The sequence below is a fragment of the Pelmatolapia mariae genome, linkage group LG3_W (genome assembly GCF_036321145.2).
Source record: "Pelmatolapia mariae isolate MD_Pm_ZW linkage group LG3_W, Pm_UMD_F_2, whole genome shotgun sequence".
Classification (NCBI taxonomy): domain Eukaryota; kingdom Metazoa; phylum Chordata; class Actinopteri; order Cichliformes; family Cichlidae; genus Pelmatolapia; species Pelmatolapia mariae.
The window spans coordinates 67,927,748-67,952,533 of NC_086229.1; the positions used below are offsets into that span (position 1 = coordinate 67,927,748).

Here is a 24,786-nt window from a genome sequence, read left to right on the forward strand (position 1 = left end):
CAGCAGTGTGTCTCCTAGAAGATAGCTGTTTAGAGGTGAGGGATTAAGGCTGTATCCCAATTCAGGGGCTGTATCCCAATTCAGGGTCTGCAGCCTTAAAGTACGCAGCCTCAACGATCCTCAAGGGCCGCGTACTCAAAGACCGCTAAGGCCGGAAGTGCGAGGCTCGTGAAATGGGACGGTCTATCCTCCGTCGGCGCTGCCCAGGTTGCCTAGCAACCATAACACCAACCGCTGGAAACGTTTTATACAGCTTTGTTTGACAGAAATGAAGGAGAACATATTTTGTTCGTGTGTTTGTTTCTACACGAGCTTTGTGTGATTTAATAAGTATCTGAGGCTGAGACCGCAGGACTGTAAAACATGATTGTTGGCCTTCATATCTGTACTGAACAGTCATTTAGGATTAGCTAGTAAATAACAATTAGCCAATGTTGTTCATGAGACTAAAGTCAGTGTAAATATGATATGGCCAATATTATAGTTATTATATTAATCATTATAAGTTATTACAGCAGTGAGTTTGAACTCTCAAATCAAATCACTTCTATTGTCACATCACATGTGCAGGTACACTGGTACAGCACATGTGAGTGAAATTCATGTGAGTGAACTCTGTGTCTAACACTGAGCTTCAGTAAAGATTCAAGTTCCAGTTATTTATAAGTCCTATCACCTTAAATCTTCACTCAAAGACAAATATGTTTGACAGTGTATATGTATTATACATAAGAGACAAATGTTGTTCGTTTGATATGTTGGCATTACTAAATTTGGCTCAATGCTCACATATATGTGTAAAAAGAAAATGTACGAGCTGTGAAAACTGTGTCTGATAGAATGAAGAGTAGACTGATATATGAAATATTCCTTTATTGGGTGAGAAAATCAGACCATGTCATAACTGCTTTAAGTCACACAGAATAGATATCAGAGCCTTAAACAGGCTGACTTCTGCTAAATGGGTCAAACTGGGCAGAAAGTATACAAACACATAACATCCTTATAGAATATGATGTAACACTATAGATCAACTTACCTCTGAGTATATAAAGCATATAAACAATTACAGCAATATGATGCAACAAACACAGCAGTGCTACTAATCCAAAATATTCAAAGCTTCATAGAAATGAAACATTTATTTTTAGCTCCATTCTGCTGCTGATACATACTTTAGGTTTCTGAATATTAAACTTGTTGCTGCCTTTCATAGTGTGTAACTTGAAGGCCCTGAGTACTTTCTCCCACACTGAAAACACTGGAATGATAACATTATTTGAACATTACCTAATAAGACTGATTCAGGACAGACAATTAGTTATTTTAAACTTTTCTAGCAGTCCTTCACAAACAGGGAACAGTCTGTCTATTCTCTCCATCTGTCAGCTGCTGCTGGCTCTTCCTCCTCCTCTTCCTCACACACTGCTGAGTTTGTCCTGGTGGATCATCAGGGGTGCAAAGCCTCACAGATGATGTGCAGCAGTGGGTCCCTCAGTCTGTCCTCACTCTGGACACTTGCAGTCGTCACACATGGAAATCAAATGTGTGATAAGCTGCAGGATTCAAACACAAGTGTAACTTATAAATACATGTTCATACTTTTATTCCACAATCAGAGAGAAAGAAACAGAGAGAGAGTGCAGGACAGACAGACAGGTGACAGTCTCAGGTGTATACACTGCTACAAAACAGCACAAGAGAAGGAGGATTTAGTGTTTGTGTTATTACGAGTGCTAAACAAGAAGAGTTCCAGATGGTACAGTGGACACATGTGTGACTCCTGTGATTAAAGCATCTTTCTTTCAGCTTAACGAGTGAACCGTCAGCTCGTTCAAACACACGTTAAAGTCCGTTTGGCTCGACACCACCGAACAGAGGCAGCAATATAACATAGCTAACATTAACAGTGCAGTGAATCCTGCTTGTGCCGTGATATTCAGGACTGCAAACCGAGCAGCATCACTGACTTTCAGCTTGTTGTGTTTGTGGATATATGACTGACTTTAATTATCCATAAAATCATCACATTCTCTGTAAGAGAATCAATGAGTACTAAAAATGTGCACCTTTACCTGTGTGTTTTCTGGAACAGGAACAGGGTAATATCTGTGACCCAACTCCCACAGCTGGTTGGGGGACTCATGTTGTTTTCTGTTCGCAGTGGATGGTTGTCCCATCCACTGCAAAATGTATTAAAATTATCCTCTAGTCGAGGAAGAAAGATGTAATGGCAACAGTAATAATACATTATCAGGGCATGTAGGAAGGACCCAGGCATATCACTTAAAAGGTGTCAAAAGGGTTGTGATGATCAGTGGCAATACATGAGATGACAACCAGACCATTAACACAGAATGAACATTCTTGGAAGGAAGTAACAGACTGGAAAAGGTGTGTGAATAACTAAAAATAGGGCAGAGTCCTGAAGGCTCTTTGGGGTTTGTAGGACCTGTCCAATATTTTCTTCCTTGAGGGGTAAATAATGGAAATTGAAAGAAACAACAACAACAACAAAAAACAAAACAAAAAACACCTGACACATATCAGACAATATATCCTGCTGGATAGGGCACTGTTCTCTAAAGACATATTACTATAAAACTTTTTTCATAAAACTATACCCTTTAAATGTTTATTTTTAAATAATGGAAATAAAGCTGCAACACCTTCCATCTTATGTCAGAAACATTTGAGGTTGACAGTATTTTATGAGAACAAACCTTTGATTGTGCACACTCATTCCTGAAATGAAACTGCCTCTTCCTGTGCCACGAACAGTAAACATCAGCCGTGCAACCTCCACATTTTCCCATCCGTGGTTGCCACGAACCCTGAAAACAAAGAAGAGTACCCCAAAACATTCGAAGCTTTAAACAAACTTAGATCTGATGATAAAGAACAACTTATGCCTTAATCAGAGTGTTTTTAAAAAATTTAAAAGAATCCTTAAAGTCTTTGATTGCTACTGCTCTAGAAGGCATAAAACATGAATTGTCTCATGAATGCACTTTCCAGCATGTGTCAGTATGAAGTTTAATTTAACACAGCTGTTAAAACATTTTTCAGGATTTACCGGGTTGATAACAATTATTTAGATTTATTGAATTTATAGGAAATTACACAAGTGCCATCTTGTATCATTATGATCTGTGTAAAGAGACAATTTTAAGAATACTTTTGCAAAAACATGTTAAAGTTGGAAGTAATTGGCCGATGTTCCAATCTTGAAGATCAGCTGTGCCCATTTGTTGCACATTGTGGGAATGGAGAAGTTGAGGCCCTTGCAGGCTCCCCACAATTTTCCCCAAACTGAGCGACCCAGCTAATTCAACACCTTTACTAAGCAGTGCTGTTATGTAATTGGATACAAGGGGTGAGAGAGTAATATTTTCCCTCCTTGGTTGTAGCTCCCTGACATTACAAGGGTAATCATTTTATGATGTCGGGTTCAGTGTTACACCAGGATTTCAAATACAATATCATCATCAATAAGAATTAGTATTATCATTTCAGAATTGTAGGTAACCACTTTTAAATGCCATAGACTACTTATTTGTTTAATTTGATGTATTCACTCTAGGAGAGCGCAGAGGGAATATCCCGTTTAACTTATGCTATCTGTTTAAGTTTAGATAGTATTTGTAAAGATATTGACCATATCCTTTTCTGAAAGTGTGGATATAATGGATGGGGTAAGGTACTGGCATGCCACAACTTTATAGTTGTTAAATTCTGGGTACAAGTATACATGCCCATCTTGTACATGCTTTTTTAATATTGTCATCATCATCATCATCATCATCATCATCATCATCCTACCCAATTACATGTTTCTTTTAATCAGGTTATGCTGTTTTAATGACTTTACAGTATAATTTACATTGTGTTCCTTTAATTTTCCCTAATTGTATGTTATATTAATCCCATATTTCCGTTTTAATATTTCTAATGTTTGCATTGTTTTCTTCACTGCCTGGTCTGCCTCTGTCTCGCCTGTATGGATGCATTTACACCTAAATTTCCCCAACAAATGATGTTTTAATTCACCACTATTCCAGTGAAACACGAGTCTCCCATCTTCCTGCTACGGGTCTCGTGTTTTTGTTCACCAAAGCACACACCAGCTTCATACTGACGGACATATCACTGCCCTATTCCCGCCTTGCCTGACCGTGTTTTGTGGCTTTGGTTGGTTCACTTCTCCTCACTCTTCCCCATTCTTGTCATTAAATCAGGCCGTTCTGCAACCATGGCAGCCATTCACTCTATGGCTTTATTCATAGTGTATTTTACCCCTTCACCAAATGCCGTTCTCGTTTCCCACATTATATTTGCAGTGTTCGTCTATCTATCAATATCTGCGGAGTATGGTTTTGTACCGAGTATCCTATTTTGTAGAGCACAGCATGTAAAGGTTAGCTCGGTTAGCAGGATGCTAGCATGTAGCGCTTAGTGAGACACGCATCAGACGAGTTGAGCAAAGACCCCGTCTGTGTACCTTATACGTGACCAACGGATTTAAATAAAATTAACGTTTCAAAAGACAAACTTGAAGATAAAACATAATATACTTACCGGAGAACCGCCAGGGTTTGCCGCTGCCATCTTGCCGCTCCTGAATTCAAAACTGCCTCTGCAGACAGGCAGGGGAGGCTCGGAACTTTTCTTTGAGTTAGTCAAACGTTTTCCTCAGTTCGAGTAGATGATAAAATAAAAGAAAAATGAATGGTATTTTAAGTAGGACTAGGCGTTCTGTAATGATCTCTATTTAGGAGAAAAACTTAATCACTCACCTCTAAACAGCTCTCTTTTCAGAAGACACTGCCGGCTAACATGTCATGTGATCAAACAGCGTAATTTAATTGGCTGAGAGCCGTTCAACTCGATCTAGTGCTGATTGCTCTGGCTTGGGTCATTTAAGGTCATCACTTTTGCAGGTGAATTTTTGCAGTTGAATTTTTGCAGGTGAATTTTTGCAGGTGAATTTTTTGCAGGTGAATTTTTTGCAGGTGAATTTTTGGCAGGTGAATTTTTGCAGGTGAATTTTTTGCAGGTGAATTTTTGCAGGTGAATATTTTTTGCAGGGAAATTTGGAGGATAAAAATTCAGTGTTATAAATTCAATGTGGATTCTGATGACACTATATTTCTTCCATAAGGGGGCGGGGGGAGCTGCTGCCTGCTAGTGCCAGGCAGACAGAGGAGAGCTTAAGTTCGACCAGGTACCAAAGCAAATCATTTGTACTGTATAAATAATTTAAATATGACGGATTATCACGAAAGATTGATATCGAACTGATCACTTGACCCATATTACGTTACTTGCTCTTCAAGTGAATCAACAAATGGTGAAATGAAAAGCCGAACAACAACAACACTGTTTCTTTAGAGAGTCTTAGCTTACGTGTGTTTATTTCATATTTTCAGTTGTTACCAGTTTCAGTAATGTACTGATATACAAGAATGGACATAAGGAGCTTCTTTCAAAGAAAAAGCTCTGGTAGATGTTATTTTATATATTATGCTTTGTATGTTGTTCAGTATATTTCTATGCAAAACAAGAGGAATTTCAGCAGTATATTCACAATTTAAACCAGATATTTACATACACTTTATGGAAAACACAAGAACATTTTTTTTACTGTACAACATCAATTTAGAGTAAACTTGTTTTGTTTTGGATAAATAAATATTGAAATATCTTTTGAATTAGTTAAATGTCAGAATAAAGAGAGACAGAGCTGTCTATTTTTTTTTATCACTTTCATCAAATTTAGGAGTACATATACACTAAGTTTATTGTTAATTAATAAGAAAACTCCAGACGATCTCATTCTGAGCTGAAGAAGCTTCTGATAGGTTCGTAGAGTCCATGTGAGTAAATTGGTGGCACACCTGTGGATGCATATAAGGCAAAACACAGAGCCTGTTTCTTTGACATGGGAAAATCAAGAGATGTCAACCAAAACACCAGGAAATGAATTGTGGAGCTCCATAAGTGTGGCTCAATTTTGAATACAATTTGGTGCCATTTGCAATTAAGAAATACAGATAGTTTCTCTCTTTACTCTTAAAGTTAACAAATATGTTTTTTATATTTATCAATCTAAAAATATAAACATTTAGTCTGATTTGATGTTACAATTAAAAAAGTGTTTGTGTTTTGATCTGAAGAGTATGTAAATATCTGGTTTCCATTGTATATTTGATGATTGTCAGCACAAAGAGAGAGAGCGAGAGGAACAGAGAGGGAGATGGAGAATGAGGACAGAACAGAGATGGAACAAGAGCAGGTGAGACACACATGTTAGTCAAATGGTTGTTTACCAAAAGTATCACCGTATCATAGGTACTCATGTATCTAGTACCTAGTGTTTCTTTTTAGGTTTGTTATTTCTCAATTTCTACATTTATTAAGTTATGCAGGCTTGTTTGCACAACAAGGCTAAATAATTATATAAACTTTTCTAAATAGTGTACTTTGGTAGAATTAAAAAATAAGTGTAGTGCAGGTCTATGATGATTTTTAGTGCTACTGTCATCTAGTTCTGATTCTAGTTCTGTCTTGGTTAAGTGCTAAGTAGTCCTGATTTTGATTTTGAACCCAACCCCAAATCCCACATGCATACTACCCTTTAGGGCTAAGCCCCGGGTGTTTCAAATGTCTGCCTCTGGTCCCAATTAAGATGTGTCGGTCGCGAATGAAACGGGTCTTAGAACCGGGTCTTTGAAGTGAACGACGCGAGCCGGCTCCTTATTGGGAGTCGTGTTTTTTTTTCTTTTCTTTCTCTCACCCTCTCTCTCGCTCTTTTTTTTTTTCACTTGGCATGAGAGTAGTGATGGGTCCGTTGCGAACGAAATGGGTTAGAGCCCATCCACACGTACCCGGGTATTTTTGAAAACTGAGATTTTTCTATGCGTTTGCACCTTTCATCCACACGTAAACGGTGTTTTCGGACACTGAAAATGGAGATTTCTAAAAATGCCTGTCAGGGTGGATATTTTCGAAAACTCAGTTTTTGCATTTACGCGTGGACGAGGAAAACGGAGAAAACGCAGCGTCAAAGATGTGCGCTTTTTTGACGTCACACTGTGCACCACGTTCTGTTTCAGTGAAATGCATTTCTACAATACTGTTAATTGTACTCTCTGCAGTGTTTAAATGCTTACATATACACACACAGTTACTGTCCCTCCACACATACGACTCGGTTCTGCTTCTACGCCCCATCTTTGTTTACTATTTCCCACCGAGGTTTCTAGACTTCTGATTGGCCAACATTTCTACACGTTTAGGAATATATATCGGCACCTATTGCTTTGGCATGCTCCTAGCAGCGTTTTCCTTCATTTCTGCATTTCCATGTGGACGGGATTATTTTTTTAAAGCGAAAACGGAAACTCTGTGTTTTTCAAAAATACCCGTGTATGTGTGGACGTAGCCTCAGAAGCACGTAAAAATAACAAAACCTGTACAAAAGACAACAGAAGTGCTCCAGAATGCTAGGCGCAGTGTTGAGCTTTTGTTACCTAGAGGCTACACAAGCCAGGAAGTACCAACGACCGGTGTGTGGTAGTAAGAGGTAAATGAACTTTTTTTTTTTAATTATTTGAATATAAATGAGTGCTTGTGTATAAATACACAAACAATACACATATGCTTTCAATTGTGTAATTTAAGTGATCTAGGTAGCTCTGTTTTGGAAGTTCAGTTAATGCTAGAAATGTGTTTTAGAGTTTGTACGTGCTTTTTGGAGTTTGTACGTGTCTCTAGGGGCCACTGTATATATTTATATATAAACATATATAAATAAAACCACTTTTTTTACATTAGTTATTCCTTTTGTGCATAATTTTTTATTATTGTAATAATACATTAATTAAAGCAACAGAACAACCTGAAGAGCCGGTTCGGAACCGAAAGAGCCGTCTCTTTTTAGTGAGCCGAGTCGAAAGAGCCGGTTCTCTAAAAAGAGCCGGAAATCCCATCACTACATGAGAGCCTTGTGCTTTGGGCTGGTAAGGGGGGGGTAGTTACACTGGCAGTGGCACAGGAACAAAGCTGCAGGGAGAGACAGAGAAAGAGAGCCAGGGACAACAACGTCACATTAGAAAGTTCTAGTAGTCATCCAAAACTAGTTTCAGTTGTGGATGATAAAGGATTTTGTCAAGAGGAGAAATATTTTACTGCTATTATTTGCTGCTATTTTTATAATCATCATTACCATTTCATTATTAATAGTGATGTTGCATGCGGATGCATTCAGATGTTCAAACATATTGGTATTATATTAGTCTTTATTACAGGTCCAAGAAGAACCACTTTAAACTGTTGAGTTGAATCTATAATTTTAAAGGCTTTTGAATGTTTTTATATTCTCACACTGAAGTCTTCAGTGGGTGAGAAACTGAGCTGCAGGGACAGGAAATACTCTGTGCCAAAATGAGACAGGAAACACTTCTGCAAGGCATGCTTCTGCAGAAGCGAAACTGAAACCAGAGTCTAAGTGCAAGTTAAGAGTAGGGTGTCTTTTATGCATTTATCGCTGATTAAGCTTTAAGTAGTTGTATTAGATTGAAACATTTGTTTTATACATTTCACATATAAGTCAAGATCAGTACACACAGGATGGCCTTAGCCTGATTGCTTAAGCGGAGGTCAATTAAGGTGCAGCGTGTATGTACAGACATACACACATGCACACACATAGTTTCAGTTGTGCTGGCCTTCTGTCTAGTGGAAAGGTTACAAGGTCTAGCTGGGGAGCTGAGAGGTGAAACAAAGTGCAAGCAGAGGCTGACACATACACACACACACATCGTAGATAGACTCAGTTATATAGGTAAAAGTTAATCTTATGTTTTGCTTGCAACTGCAAGATTGTGCGTGCATATGTGACTGTTTGAGAAGCAGCTGCAGGATGTTCCAGACCGATAAGCGAGCGTCCGGGGACAACAGGAAGGCACCTGGATGGAGACGCGACGATGTTCTTTTAAACTATGTTAAAAGTCATTGTGGTTTTGGTTTCTGCCTGGCAACAGAAAGGGGGGCTGTACTGTTTCACCCCTATAAATATTGTGTTTTGATTATTGTAAGAGAGTTCAACACTGAATCTGTACAGTGTTGGCTCCACGCTGCGTGTATTCATTAAAATGCCGTCTAATTGCACACGGCCGGATCAGGGGTGGTTATTTTGGATTCCTCCTCAATATCTGAACCTTAACAATTTGTTCATGCAGGCCCATATGACAGAGAATGTGTATCTTCTTTTTGTTTTCATATTTTTGCATATTCATTTTTAATTGTGTTGTGGTTTCCAGTGTTTTGTGTTGTTTCACTTTAAATTTCTTTAAAAGAAAAAAGCTGAAAATTTAAACAGGTAAAAGTTGAAATGTAACTAATGGTTTTTGTATTATATGATTTATTTATTACATTTTATGTGAAGTGTATAAATGAAAGTGTATTTACGGTGGTCCCTAGAGACAATGCACGTACAAACTTCAAAACACGTAAAAACACAACAGAACTGCTCCAGGATGTTAGGGGCAGTGTTAGGCTTTTGTTAACTTAGTGGCTACATAAGCCAGCAAGTACCAATGACTGGATTTGGTGTGTGGTAGTAACAGGTAAATGAAAAATTTTTTTTTCAATTATTTGAATTTATATGAGTGCCTGTGTATAAATACACAAACGATACATATATGCTTTCAATTGTGTAATTTTAGGGATCTAGGTAGCTCTGTTTTGGAAGTTCAGTTAACGCTAGAAATGTGTTTTGGAGTTTTTACGTGCTTTGGAGTTTGTACGTGCTTTGTCTCTAGGGGCCACCGTATATATTTACATATAAACATATATAAATAAAACCACAGGTTTTCTTACATTAGTAATTCCTTTTGTGCGTAATTTTATATTGTTGTTAATAATAAATTAATTAAAGCAACAAGACAACCTGAAGAGCCGGTTCGGAGCCAAAAGAGCCAGCTCTTTTTAGTGCCAAGAGAGCTGGTTCTCTAAAAAGAGCCGGAAATCCCATCACTAGTCTTTCAGTGAAGATTTAAGGTGATAGGACAGGGCTGTGCGATATGAACAAAATCTCATATCCCGATATTAAGACATCTATTGTCCGATAACGATATAAATTACAAAAATGTAACATTTTCTGTAAATTCTGTGAATCTCGGGCATCTCGACTTGCGTGAAGTGTTTCCAGCTGGGCGCCGCGTACCTGGAGTCGAGTGTTTTAACTGATGCATGAAACTATACATTTTTAGACATTAGTTGTAACGACCGCCGTTTTCTTTGAGTATTTATTACACAGCGTGCTGTGGGGAAAAGTCTGTTCTAACGTTTGAGTCTAAGGTTTATTTTTTTTAGCACCTGACGGCTCTTTTTTGCTTCTCATCCGTAAATACTCTTTCACGTGATTCAGTTTATTTTGAAAAGTCTCAACAGGATCTTGAGCTTTATTGTGAAAGGTTTATGTGGAAAATAAACAAGCGGACACACCGTGGTTTTACCGTCGTTGTTGCTAACCACAATGCATAAAAACAGGCGCTTGTCCGTCCGTAGTGTGGTTATATTAAATATAAGAGAAAGAGAAAACTAAGAAATTAATATAGCCGCTACAGAGACCATCAAAATGATGAAAAAATATTGCCGTAAACACCACCAAACAAACGATAGCGTAAAATGAAACGATAGACGTTTTTATATCGTCATCCGATATATATCGTTATATCGAACAGCCCTATGATAGGAAATGTAAATAACTGCAAGTTGAATCTTTGACCCAGAGATAGATATATACAGGTCCTTCTCAAAAAAGTAGCATATTGTGATAAAGTTCATTATTTCCTGTAATGTACTGATAAACATTAGAATTTCATATGTATTAGATTCATTACACACAACTGAAGTACTTCAAGCCTGTCATTGTTTTAATATTGATGATTTTGGCATATATAACCCATGAAAACCCAAAATTCCTATCTCAAAAAATTAGCATATCATGAAAAGGTTCTCTAAACGAGCTATTAACCTAATCATCTGAATCAACGAATTAACTCTAAACACCTGCAAAAGATTCCTGAGGCTTTGAAAAACTCCCAGCCTGAGTTTTTATATATATATATATATATATATATATATATATATATATATTAGGGGTGCAACGATACTCGTATCGATATTGAACCGTTCGATACAGTGCTTTCGGTTCGGTACGCATGTGTATCGAACAATACAAAATTTTTAATTTATTTTATCAACTTTTCTTCTGACGATGCTGTCTGTGTTGAGAGCTCAGTGGATCTGCGTTCGACTACTCCGCCTAGGCTGCACTGTCGAGCGCAGAGCCACTGAGCGCAGCGCAAGCTAGCAAGACAGAAGCTTAGCTCGTTGCAACATGGCAAATTGAACCTCCCCCACCCTCATTCAGATCTGGCCTTTGGAACTGTTTTGGTCTTCATATGAAGTATGACCCTGAAGGTAAGCGCATCATGGACAAAACTAAAACAGTATGTCGGATGTGCCACGCAATGCTCAATTACATGGGTGGGAACTAGTGCTTAGCGCAGTTTGCTCGTTAACGTGTTGACGCTGTCCAGCCCCACGCACGGGGCGATCCGCGGTAGCTCGTTAACGGAGATTTGCCGTGTTGTGGCATTAATGTCATTTCAGATTAACGCTGACAGCACTAGTGGGAACACAACGAATATGACTGCACATTTACTCCGACATCATCCTAGTGCAAAGACAAGTGGAAGCAGACAAAAACAACAAGCACGCATGCTACAAACTTTACCAGAGTCATTTAGACAGCCGTTAGCACATGATTCTCCTTATGGGGACCTGATATGTTTAATATGCTGCTGAGAGTATACCCCAGAAGAAGCGTATAGTATAGCTTTTATTTTGGAAAGAGCCATTTCTCTGTAATAAACTCTCTTTTCCAAAGATGAGGGATTTCTCCATGAGATATTTATGTTTTTATTACTTTGTCGTTTCAGCAACATTAAATTTAAAAACTGTACTTTTGAGTTAAAATATATATTTATAATTTTAATAAATGACAAATTAAAAAAGCATGAACATTTTTTGTATCGAAAAAATATTGAACCGTGACACCAAAGTATCGAACCGAACCGAACCGTGAATTTTGTGTATCGTTGCATCCCTAATATATATATATATATATATATATATATATATACATACATACATAAACACACAGTACAGCAATTTTATTTAGTTTGGGATAAGATGAGCTTGAGTAGAAATGTACAGTATAGTGAGAAGACAATGCTTTGGAAACATATTGTCGACTCTCACAGAATTTCTTTTTTTATATCATTTTCAATATGTAGTGGAACAGTTCTACATAAATAAATTAATGTAGAATAAATAAATTGTTTTCATGGTTATTTATCCCAAATATTGTCTCAGTATGTCTGATACAAAAGAGAAAGTGAAAACTTTCAGGACAGAGTTTTGGTATGATTGTAAAACTGTGTAATCATGCTTATGTACATCTGGATAATGACACAAACTAGTGTGTGGAGCTTTAAGTTGAATAAATAATGAAATTACTTTTGTTCATGACACCAATAACTAAACTCTAAAGTCTATTAGTTATATTTAATATTATATCAGTGTTTGTGTATAACACATTAGTAGCTTAACACAGGAATGTACATGGGAGGGAGTTGTGTTGTGAATGTGCTTGTGACTTTACAACAGTGCCTATGACACTATAGGACAGTGGTGTCCGAACGATGCCACATTCTGTTTGTTTTCTACCTAAAACAAACAGAATGTAAGTAACTAAATACAATAAAATAGTAAAAAAAAAAAAGGCCTGTATTTGTATAGCACTTTACTTAGTCCCTAAGGACCCCAAAGCGCTTTACACTACATTCACTCATCCACCCATTCACACACACATTGGCACCAGTGATGGCAAGCTACATTGTAGCCACAGCTGCCCTGGGGCGCACTGACAGAGGCGACACTGGTGCCACCGGCCCCTCTGACCACCACCAGTAGGCAACGGGTGAAGTGTCTTGCCCAAGGACACAACGGCCAAGACTGTCCGAGCCGGGGCTCGAACCGGCAACCTTCTGATTACAAGACGCGGGGCGATCGTGGCTCAAGAGTTGGCAGTTCGTTCAACATTGCAAAACAACATACTGGAAAACAGTTATTCATCACTTGACTGCTTCCCTTGGGCACATATCTGCGGGACGTTTCGTGGCTGTTTTGATATCGTTCTCGCTCTCCTAACCGATCAAATTGTTACACATGGTAGACCAGAATGCTGATAATTTTATTACAGATAAAAGACTTTAGATAGTTTTTCAACTCTCAGTGATGCCACAGTGATCATGTGATTCATGGACCTGCAGCGGAGTTTGAGCCCAGACACGGCTAGTCACGTCAGACTTAAAGACCGGATAAAGAGTGATATGAACATATCTATAACTTACCGGAATGAAAATGTCTGGAGCACACCAACAGATATTTGGAGATGGAAGAGAACTGGATATCAGCTTGTCTCACAGCTGCTATCCAGACTAGATGCCTTCTTTTGGTAACATCCGATACATTAGCTGCCTCATGTTGCTTTCAAGTGGGGAAAGAATGAAAAGATAAACCATTTTCAACCTTATTCCCTTGCCAGTCGTGCGATCTAACATTACAACCGACCGCACATCAAGTACGAACCATAGCGGGTGTTATCCGTGTGCTTTCAATCCTCTTTCGTTAGCGCTTTGTTTGGCCCAGAAACATGGCGCCTCAACCAAAAATCCTGGCCACACCCCCTCTCGTGACATCAGTAATTATGTCATTAAATATGTGACAAACTGCATAAACAAGTGCTAATCCTAACAGCCAATAACCGCCTACAACCATAAATTTGACTGCTATTAATTAAAGTGCCAAACAACAGTGTATACTCACAGGGAATGCCTTTTTAAGAACCGTTCACAAAATAAAACACATGTTAATCAGTCATTTGTCTGAGTCTGTCTGACACTTCTTCTGTCCGCGCACAGATTATGATTGTGTCCCAATTTGGAGACTGCACACTTGAAGTACGCATTTTGAGTGTGACTACGTCACCCCCACGTGACAACAGCTGTCCCAAACCGAAGTGTACTCCAAATGCGCCGTCGATTTCCCCAAATATCAAGCGTGGTCCGGTGCTCGTGGTCCCATACATCCCACAATTATGGGCTCAAATTGTGGTCATAAATATTTTGTACTTGTAAATCAGGATTTGTATGCGTAAAACGAATTTGTGTGTGTAAAAAAGATTTGTATGTGTAAAAAGAATTAATGTGCGCGTACAAAAAAAAAAAAAAAAAAAATTTGTGTGTGGACTTAGCCAAAAAATATGTGTGAAACTCTGCAAGTTACAAGTACGAATTTTGACCCAACTTTTCTTTCTTTCATCTGATTGGCCAATGTCATGTCAATCACAAAACACAGATGGGTTTGGCTATTGGAGGGGTGCTTTATGGAGTAAATATATGTATTTTATCAGGAAAAAAATACATATATATACTTTTTGTGTCCCAGCTGAGAGTCTGGTGGAGCAGCAGAGGAACAAGTTCAGCCATTTGGACTCAGCTCAGCCACTACAGAGGAAACAATGACTTCAACACAAAAGGTGAGAAAAATATCACAGTTACACTGTTACTGAAACTGTGTGTACAGCTGGTTGGTTTTTAAAAACCCGTTAACAGCAGGTTTATCTTTTCCATCCTGGGCTCATCCATATATACAGAATCAACATTCACACCCAAAAACCACAGAAGTTACAAGAAAATACAAAGATTATATTTTATCTACACACATTGAAACAACAATATCATCAGTTGAACAATTTTTTTATGAGTAAAAGATTTTCTCCACTTATCAAGGTTTCTTCAATATGTATTTTTCATTACAACTCTCATTGTAGTGCATCATTGTAATGTGATACTATCACCAGAAAGTGGTGGTAACACACATACAATGCGTTTGTTGACATGTTTGATTCCACTAATGGAGAGAGTGTCAGATTGTTCCACGACTGCATTTCTCTCACTGCCTCTGTTTGTATCTCTGTCACTTCAGGACCATCATGGAGCAAGAAGTCAGCGCTCTCAGGAGGCCGACAAACCTCACAGAAGAAAGGGAGAGACAACATACAGATGTGATGAGTGTGGGAAGTCTTTTACCCAGGCTGGACACTTAAAAACACACCAACTCATCCACAGTGGATTTAAACCTTACAGCTGTGACTTGTGTGGAAAGTCTTTTACCCGGGCTGGAGACTTGAAAAAACACCAACTCATCCACAGTGGAGTTAAACCGTACAGCTGTGACTTGTGTGGAAAGTCTTTTAACCGGGCTGGAGACTTAAAAAGACACCAAGTCATCCACAGTGGAGTTAAAGCATACAGCTGTGACTTGTGTGGAAAATGTTTTGCCCTGGCTCACAGCTTAAAAACCCACCAACTCATCCACAGTGGATTTAAAGCGTACAGCTGTGAGTTGTGTGGAAAGTCTTTTACCCAGGCTGAAAACTTAAAAGCACACCAACTCATCCACAGTGGAGTTAAACCGTACAGCTGTGACTTGTGTGGAAAGTCTTTTACCCGGGCTGGAGACTTAAAAACACACCAAGTCATCCACAGTGGAGTTAAACCGTACAGCTGTGACTTGTGTGGAAAGTCTTTTTATGGGGCTAAAAACTTAAAAGCACACCAAGTCATCCACAGTGGAGTTAAACCGTACAGCTGTGACTTGTGTGGAAAGTTTTTTACCTGGGTTGGAGACTTAAAAAAACACCAACTCATCCACAGTGGAGTTAAACCTTACAACTGTGACTTGTGTGGAAAGTCTTTTACCCTCGCTCACAGCTTAAAAAATCACCAACTCATCCACAGTGGAATTAAAGCGTCCAGGTGTGACTTGTGTGGAAAGTCTTTTTCCCTGGCTCAAAGCTTAAAAAGACACCAACTCATCCACAGTGGAGTTAAAGCGTACAGCTGTGACTTGTGTGGAAAGTCTTTTACCGAGGCTGGAGGCTTAAAAACACATCGACTCATCCACAGTGGATTTAAACCTTACAGCTGTGACTTGTGTGGAAAGTCTTTTACCCAGGCTGGAAGCTTAAAAAGACACCAACTCATCCACAGTGGAGTTAAACCTTACAGCTGTGACTTGTGTGGTAAAGCCTTTGCTCAAAGTAGAAAGTTACAGAAGCATCTAGTTACCCACTCTGGAATTAAGGCGTACAGCTGCGACTTTTGTGGAAAAACTTTCAGTGAAAAAAAGTACCAAAATATTCACCTGCGGATTCACACTGGAAATGATGCTTCCTGCTGTGATCATTGTGGAAAACTGTTTACAACAGATGCACAATTACAACAACACATGTTTACCCACACTGAGGAGAGACCTTATAAATGTGACCTGTGTGAGAAGAGTTTTAAAGCTCCACATCACCTGAAAAAACACCAACAGATCCACACCAGAAAGTAACTCTACAAGTGCAGTTACTGTGAGGTATGTATTTATCCTTTCATCCCGTAATTTTAACCTGATTGTTTGGAACAAGTCTGATCAGTAAACTTATGGAATTATATTGAATGAACTGTTTGGAAAAATGAAGAGTCATCTGTTTCAAGTAAGCTCAGTGTTATAATGTAAACAGTAAAATGTAATTGGACGTTGGCAGCGATGCTCTTTATTTCAGGCGGCGTTCAGGATAAAAACGTTGATGGAATTCTCTGACTTACCCTGCCTTTGTTTAGAAGCAGAGCGATGCAGATGGATCCAGTTCTCAACCCTTTCGTCACTGTGGTGGTAGTAAAGCGTTTCTCTGTGACCTTTTTGGAAAAACTTCCAATCATCAACAGGACCTAAAACCACATCAACGTAGACACACTGGAGACAAAATGAACTACTGCAAAGAATGTGGGAGAGGCTTCCACACACCAAGTACATTAAAAATACATGATCTCTTCCACAGCGGGATCAAAAAACACATCTTTGACCAGTGTGGGTCATCTTTCACCAATGCACATGAAAAAGCATAAGCGAATCCACACAGGAAAGACACCATACAAGTGCAGACACTGTGACAAAAGCTTCTCACAATCAGGTCATCGTAACAAACATGAATGTACACACATGGAAGTGAACTTTAGCTGTGACCAGCAGAGATGGGCAGTAACACGTTACTGTAATCCGATTACTTTTTTGAAGTACAACACAAAGAAATTCCACGCTGTAAATAAACTGTTTCACTGTTACCAATGTGCAAAAACATTCACTTCATTATCTGCTCTGCCTGATCATGCAGGACTGAAATCACTGGATCACAATGAATCTGAAGAGAGAGAAAGATCCTCTTCTGGCTTAAGGGTCAGACTTCGAAAAAACCTTGAGATCAGGCTCCACAGAGTTCAGATGGAATCTCCTGTAAAGTGTGTCAGCTGACGTCACACTTGGATCTGATGAGGTAGCTCTGATTTCTGGACCTGCAGTGAATAATCCTGAATGTTACATTTAGGAAGCTACATGTATTATTAACCCTAACCCTAGTCAAAGGAGTTTGCAAAGAAAAGCGTCTGGACTTCTTTAAGTTGCTTGAAGACGTTTCACCTCTCATCCGAGAAGCTTCTTCAGTTCCAATGTCAAATGGTGGAGAGTCCCAGATTTAAACCCAGTGGGAGTATCCCCCATAGAGGAACAAAAGCACCCCCTGATGATCCTCTAGTCTAATCACCTGAGCCGAGGTATGAAAATGGGTGTGGGTCCCAATCAGCCAGGATTTCAGGTGAGCTCATTGTGAAACCTGGCCACACCTTATCATGCGAATTCCTGAGGACAGATGGCCCAGGATGTGAGTGGGCGTTAGGGCGTCTGGGGAGGGAACTCAAAACTGGATTATAGATGGCAGACAGTTGGTGTCGTAAACCACCGCCTCTGTTCAAAGATGGTCGCTCACAGTGGGCGTAAATGGCTTCTTTCACTCCTCTTTTAAACCATCTGTCCTCTCTGTCCAAATTGTGAACACTGACATCCTCGAAAGTGTACTTTATCCTTAAGATGCAGATGGACTACTGAGTCTTGTCCTGTGGAGGTGGCTCTTCTGTCTTGTCCATACGCTTGTGAAGTGGCTGTTTGGTCTCTCCAATGTAGAGGTCTGGGCATTCCTCTCTACACTGTACAGCATACACCACATTGTTAAGTTTGTGGTTTGGAGTTTTGTCTTTTGGGTGAACCAGATTTTGTCTGAGTGTGTTGCTGGGTCTGAAGTACACTGGGATGTCATGCTTGGAGAAAACCCTCCTGAGTTTCTCTGATACACCGGCTACATAGGGGATGAAATGTTGTTGTGTCTGTCTTTCTTATACTCCCTCGCTGGTGTCTGATCTTCTTTTCTGTGCCTCTTTGCTGACTTTATGAACGCCCAATTAGGATAACCACATGTTTTAAGTGCTTCCTTTACATGTGTGTGTTCCTTCTTTTTCCCTTCAGGCTTAGAGGGAACATGTTCTGCCCGGTGCTGTAGGGTCCTAATTACTCCAAGTTTGTGTTCCAGAGGGTGATGGGAGTCAAAGAGGAGGTACTGGTCCGTGTGTGTGGGCTTCCGGTAAACTTCAATGTTGAGGTTGCCATTCTCTTCAATGTGCACAGCGCAGTCCAGGAAAGGCAAACAGTTATCCTTTGTGTCTTCCCGTGAACTTGATGTTTTTATCCACAGCGTTAATGTGTCCTTTCCACTTCCTCCATGTAAAGGTTGGCTACCATAGGTGACACGGGGGAGCCCATGGCACAGCCATGTTTTTGTCTGTAGAAACCTTCGTTGTATTTGAAGTATGTTGTGCTAAGGCAGAGGTCTAACAGTGTGCAGATCTGATCAGGTGTGAAGTTGGTCCTGTCTTCTGAGGAGCTGTCTTCTTGTAGTCGTTTTCTGACAGTCTCCACGGCCTCCGTGGTGGGTATGCAAGTGAAGAGAGAGACTACATCAAAGGACACCATGGTTTCATCTGGATCCAGGGTAAGTTTCTGGACCTTGTCGGTGAAGTCGGTGGAGTTCTTGATGTGTTGTGGGGTGTTTCCCACGAGAGGTGCAAGTATGGTAGCAAGGTGTTTTGCAATGTTAGAAGTGGCTGAGTTTATGCTACTGACTATGGGCCTGAGTCTTGCTGCCTAATTAAAAACTAGTGTCCTGTGAGACAAACAGTTTGCAGCAGTTACTTTCATACTGGTTCAGTTTGTCCGTGTGTGCAGAGACTGGGTGGGGTCACACAGAGTCTAATAAAGTCTTTCTCTTGTATATTCTGAATAATAAATTCAGTTATCAGGACTTGATTTTATTCCATGGAGCTGGTTAAAGAACAGCAGTGTATAGAAACACTTTTAATCATCTCTTTTTGGTGTTGCGCATTTGGGGGGTCGGTGAGATCTGTTACCATCATCTATTATTTTCAGCTTTACTGGAAACTTTATTTAAATCCCATCGAGTCAATTCTGTTATTCACTGAGTCAACCATGAGGGAGGATGGTGTTAATGTAAAATGTGATACATTTTCTCTTCCTTTTCCTCTTATGAGGTTAGAATGAAGGTGAACATCGAAGTTACAATATAAAATTGTATTTTTGCTTCTTTATCTAAAATTGAAATCTTGCTCAGTTGTAACTTGTGTGTTTAATATACTTTTGAGTGTTGTTACACTTTCTTTCTCAGATGAGTGACAGTAAATGTGATGTGGTGCCATCTGCTTTTAGGAAGTCTGTCAGTGTGTCCCAGGGCGGCTGTGGCTACAATGTAGCTTGTCATCACCAGTGTGTGAATGTGTGGATGACTGAACTTGTAAAGCCTTAGGGACTAGTAAAGCGCTATACAAATACAGGCCATTTACCATTTTTAGGATTATTTTTCTACTTTTTATTTACATTTTAATGTGACTGACTATCATGTCAACTGGTGTCAACATTTTTTTTCATAGGCAATTCTGTACCTATGCGGTACTTATGACAATTCCCAAAAGCTGCTGTAAATTCTCTCCAGCACAGAAAATATTATATCATCCACAAATAAAGTAAACTGTAAAATCTCAGATTTTTTACATATATCATTGATGTACAGGATAAAGGCATGGGATAGAAATTTTATTTTGTTGTGGTTTGGTTGTTGAATTGATATGAAAATAAAGATTAAACTACAACCTCAGCCTGAAAACAGCTGGCACATCAGTCATTGTCTGAACTTCAGCCACTGACATGGTGAAAAAGTGTTTTTATTTGTTCAACTTGTTGTAAAAAATCAAGATAATTCTCTAGTAGTAGTTGAATATTTTCTCAGTTTGTTCTTTTATGGTTAGTAAGTAAAATGTATTTATAATGGTAAATGGCCTGTATGTGTATAGTGCTTTACTAGTCCCTAAGGACCCCAAAGCGCTTTACACATTCAGTCATTCACCCATTCACACACACATTAACACACTGGCAAGCTACATTGTAGCCACATCCACCCTGGGGCACACTGACGTAGGCGAGGCTGCCTCTCATTTCAAATGCCACCAAACTTTTCAAGACTTTTTTATATAGCACTTTTTGCAGATAAAAATCACAAAGTGCTTTACAACAGAGAGAATGAAAACTGAAAAGAATAGAAAAACAAGTAAAATGTCATGGTTATGGGTCAGTTTCAACCCAGCATTTTGAGTTCCTTATGTTTTGGTTTGTTTTTTGATTTTGGAGTGTTTTGGGGTTCTCTGGTGTTTTGATTATTTATGACAAATTATATTACTGGTTTAGGGTTTTGTTTGCAGGTTTTGTGTTCTCATGTTTTGTGCGGGTTTAGTTCTGTGTCTAGTCTGCAACCTAGAGTGATCTCTTGTTTCCTGTTTTTTTGTGAAGGTCTGCATCTCATGTGAGTGTATTCAGTTTTACCTCCCTTGTCTCGTCTCGGTAATTACTTCCAGCTGTGTCCCCCACCTGTGTGTAATCTCCCTGTGTTTCTCTGAGTGTATTCAAGTCTTTGTTAATTCAAATTGTTGAATGTGTCATTGTGTTTCTTAAATTTGTAAGTCTTAGTTCAAACTATAGGATCAAACACATTCCTTTGCCCCCCTCCTCAGACTCTCGAGGTTTTGGGAGGAGGTTGTCGTGTTTTATCACAAGCACATCACTTGTTAAGATTCCGTTTGATTAAACTTACAGTTTATTAGGTGAAAAGTCAAAACTATTACATTTATGTGACTTGCGTTGTGCCATTGATTTTAAATATGTTTTTAAAAGAATTAAAGATTTAATCTTTGTAACTTCAATTTAAACTGTTACACACTGGCCTGCTTTAAATGCCCACTTTGCTAGCAGTAGGATAAGGTGAGTAAAAGTAAATGTAACCTAAATTTCATCAACAGCACAATTGTGCTTTTGATGAATAGGACCTGAAGCAGAGGAAGAAATGAATTGTAACTGTAACAACTAATTCATCAATACACCTGCGAGGTACATTATATATACTTTCCAGTTTTAGTAGTAGGTGGGCTAAATGTTTCTCAATTAAATTAGGCAATTCACCAATTTCTTCATCCTCTGCATTTGCTACATCTTCACACAATGGATTTTCATTATGTTCCTCAAGAGGATCATCTCCTGCATTCAAATGATTGACACACCTCTGTATCAGCTCAGGCTTCAGGTCATCCAATGAGTGAACAGTGTGTTTTCGGTTCCTATGAGAAGCACATGTTCAAATGAGCAGTAACAATCCCAGTACAGGCAAGGCATAAACAGTCCACCATGGCTATGTCTAAGCCTGTAATTCTTTAAGAGCTCATTCCTTCTTGATGTTTCAAATTTGCAAATTTTGCAAGTCCAATGCATTTTGAAATTTACTGCAACCTTTTGTAATGCAAAGAATTATTGAAGCTTTTGAGTTAACAAGCTATTTTAAGCATAAAACCTTGTCTAAAACACTACAATGCAACACTGAAAAAAAAATGAATCATAAAGACTGAACAAAATTGAATTTTAAAAAATACATCTACAGACTTCAGTTTAAACTTGTAATAAGGTGTCAAATCCAAATGTGTAAGAGAAATTTCTTTTAAACTATTTAAATACCACTGTGGACATGCCACAATCCCACACTTTACATTATGCTTACAATTACAGAAAGCAAATGCAAGTCGTATGCACACACACACACACACACAATATTGTTTTTTGGGTTTTTTTGCTAGGTCAACCAACTTTAACCTCAGGCAGAGTTCCCAGTCGAGCTTAGAACATCAACACAATTGATATAAATACTTTTAGTCAAGGATAAATTCACCACATTTTACTCTGTCAGTAATTAGTTACCTCACCCGAGACCATCTTGTGGAAACACGAATTTACTCTGACACCATGATAAAAATGCAGGCAGCTGCTGACCGGTTAATTTGAACATATAAGGGTTCAAATTGAACATGCTCTGCTGTCGGCATGGTCTATCAGCTAACCAAATGTACCCTAACAAGTGACATATTTTAATTGTATCTGTACTCTTTTATTTGTGAGGAACGTTTGCTAGCTAAAAGAAACGGCTAGCTAAACTTAAAAAAGAAAACAACAACAACTCTACTCTGCTAAATTACGATTAAAACCATCAAATTTCAGTTTTTTAAAGATTACATTTTAAAGTGTACAAATATAACTTGTAATTCATCCATTTAGAATTCAGTACTTACTTAACTCACCGAACACAGTCTAGGGCAAACACACCTCTTCTCCCACGAGGCCACAAGAATCCAGAAACTGTTGCTACGGGGTTGCCCTCTGCTGTCTGAATGGTCTCAATTCAAACAGGAAGGATGTTGAAACTCATTTTTACATGTTACACAAACTTAATATTTTCTGTTGTTGATTGATGACAAAAGTATTTTATTCAATATCCTCAAACATTTAAGTTAAGGTGCTGTTTTTTAATTTTTGTGTTGCACTGACTTTTAACATTGATTAGTCAACTCACTGAAACGTGTACATGTAGACAACTTACTTTTTTTTTTAGCAGAAAAGTGGTTATTTGTTAAGTTCTACCGACAAACACAACGAATATTTTTTAGAGTGTACATTGGAGAAATTGATTTCAATTATCTTCAGCTTTTCCTGCGGTTCTGTACGGGATCCAATCTGTTGGATAAAGCCATACTAATTAAGTTCATAGAAACTACAGATTTCCTCCGCAGACCACAATCCCACACATGTGGATGTGTACTAAAGCTGCCCCTTGGTTATCACAGCTATCCAGACTTTCGCAGTGAATTTAACAGCATTCTCGCAAGCTCTATGTGGGTGATGGATGTGGTGTAGGTCAGTGTTACCCAACCTTGGTCCTCAAGGTACTCTGCCCTACACGTTTTAGGTTTTCCACCCTAACAGTTCATAGAAACACAGGTGTAGTTAACAGTAACATGAAGGAATGAATGTGAATGTTCAATAGACTGGGTGGTTAAGTTCTCTTAACAGTGTAGCCCATTGTGCCTTTTTCATGAGCAGCCTTTTTTTCATCTGGTCAGTAAGTGCTTTCTTAGTTTCTCCCCCCAATTAAAATAGTAAGCTAAAGGAAATGTTTAGGTTTTTTGTAGTGGAGTTACCTGTAGTAGACAGCACTTAGCACTCTGACTTTGCAGAAGCAGCAGTGAGTGTTGGAGACAAAATAAGGCAACAAAAATTGCTTGAGGAATGAGACCACAAAACAACACCAGTTGAAAATACATATGCATATTTAAATAATATTTTCAGTGCTTCACCTGGTAGGAATCCGTACACTAAACATAGAAGTGCATCTGTTCCTGCTGCACACATTGTTACTGTGTTTTTGGCTAGTGCCAAAATAAATTACTAATTTTAACATTCTGATACTTTTTTACTACAGGAAGAGTAACAAATATTTCCAATATAGCATACAGTAACAGTTCTACAAGCTGGAAGATTGCTGAGTGCTGTCTACTGTATATACAAGCATAAGTACAACAACATTACAAATACCATATTACAACTGATTAAGCATGTTCTGTATTAAAGTATGTCAGATGTTTGCAGAAATCTTAATAGAAACAAGAATGTGAACCTTTATGTTCCTAATGGGTTTAGAAGAAAAGTTGTCAATTACAGAGATTGATTACCTTGTAAAGAGGTTTGTATAACATTTTAGAAATAACTGTTATTTTATCCCAGAGGCGGAGGCAGACATTTGAAACACCCGGGGCTTAGCCCTAAAGGGTAGTATGCATGTGGGATTTGGGGTTGGGTTCAAACCCATGCATTACTACATGCATTACTTACTACATGCATTACTTACTACATGCATTACTGACTATATTAATTTCCGTGTGGATAACACCGTACCTACCAGGACTGTACGGTGTTTCTCCAACAACAAACCTTGGATTACCCCAGAAATTAAAGCCGTCCTCAAGCAGAAGAGGAGGGCCTTCAAAGACAAAGAGGAGTTGAAAAGGGTGCAGAGAGAGCTGAGGGGACTGATAAGGAATGGGAAGGACAGCTACAGGCAGAAGATGGAGAACCAGCTTCAGCAAAACAACGTTGGTGAAGTCTGGAGAGGCCTCAGAACCATCTCAGGCCACAAACATCAGAACTCTCTGCCTGGCAGGGATGTGAGGTGGGCAAATGAACTGAATCATTTCTTCAACAGATTTGATTCAGCCATGAGGCAGTCTCCAACATCGGCTGCAGACTCACCCACCCCCACTGCTGCTGTTCCAC

The 24,786-nt window shown here is 38.9% G+C and overlaps 2 protein-coding genes and 1 long non-coding RNA gene across 8 annotated transcripts in view; 2 read left to right on the forward strand and 1 right to left on the reverse strand.

The window, feature by feature from the left end:
* The window catches only part of LOC134624754 (zinc finger protein 234-like), a 196,269-nt gene extending 179,375 nt beyond the window's left edge, over positions 1-16,894 (forward strand). For 2 of the 5 annotated variants that reach the window (XM_063469781.2, XM_063469780.2), the window contains exons 2-5: positions 6,222-6,295; positions 14,584-14,674; positions 15,124-16,560; positions 16,809-16,894. In XM_063469781.2, coding sequence (XP_063325851.1) covers positions 14,657-14,674; positions 15,124-16,536 — 1,431 coding nt within the window. In that variant the 5' untranslated portion in view covers positions 6,222-6,295; positions 14,584-14,656 and the 3' untranslated portion in view covers positions 16,537-16,560; positions 16,809-16,894. Of the gene's footprint in view, positions 1-6,221; positions 6,296-14,583; positions 14,675-15,030; positions 16,561-16,808 lie in introns of those variants that run through there. The other 3 variants (XM_063469783.2, XM_063469782.2, XM_063469779.2) reach the window with 2 other exon arrangements.
* Positions 2,653-4,836, reverse strand: LOC134624763 (uncharacterized). The gene is made up of 3 exons (XR_010093646.1): positions 4,797-4,836; positions 4,579-4,636; positions 2,653-2,834 (listed from the first exon to the last, which is right to left on the reverse strand). It is a non-coding gene; the product is annotated as an uncharacterized LOC134624763 (long non-coding RNA).
* Positions 16,895-17,427: 533 nt separating the features above from the next.
* Positions 17,428-24,786, forward strand: part of LOC135932091 (zinc finger protein 99-like) — a 36,547-nt gene continuing 29,188 nt past the window's right edge. Inside the window, exon 1 of one of the 2 annotated variants that reach the window (XM_065470338.1) lies at positions 17,428-17,518. The gene's annotated coding sequence lies outside the window, so the exon portion shown is untranslated. Of the gene's footprint in view, positions 17,519-17,756; positions 17,837-24,786 lie in introns of those variants that run through there. The other variant, XM_065470337.1, reaches the window with a different exon arrangement.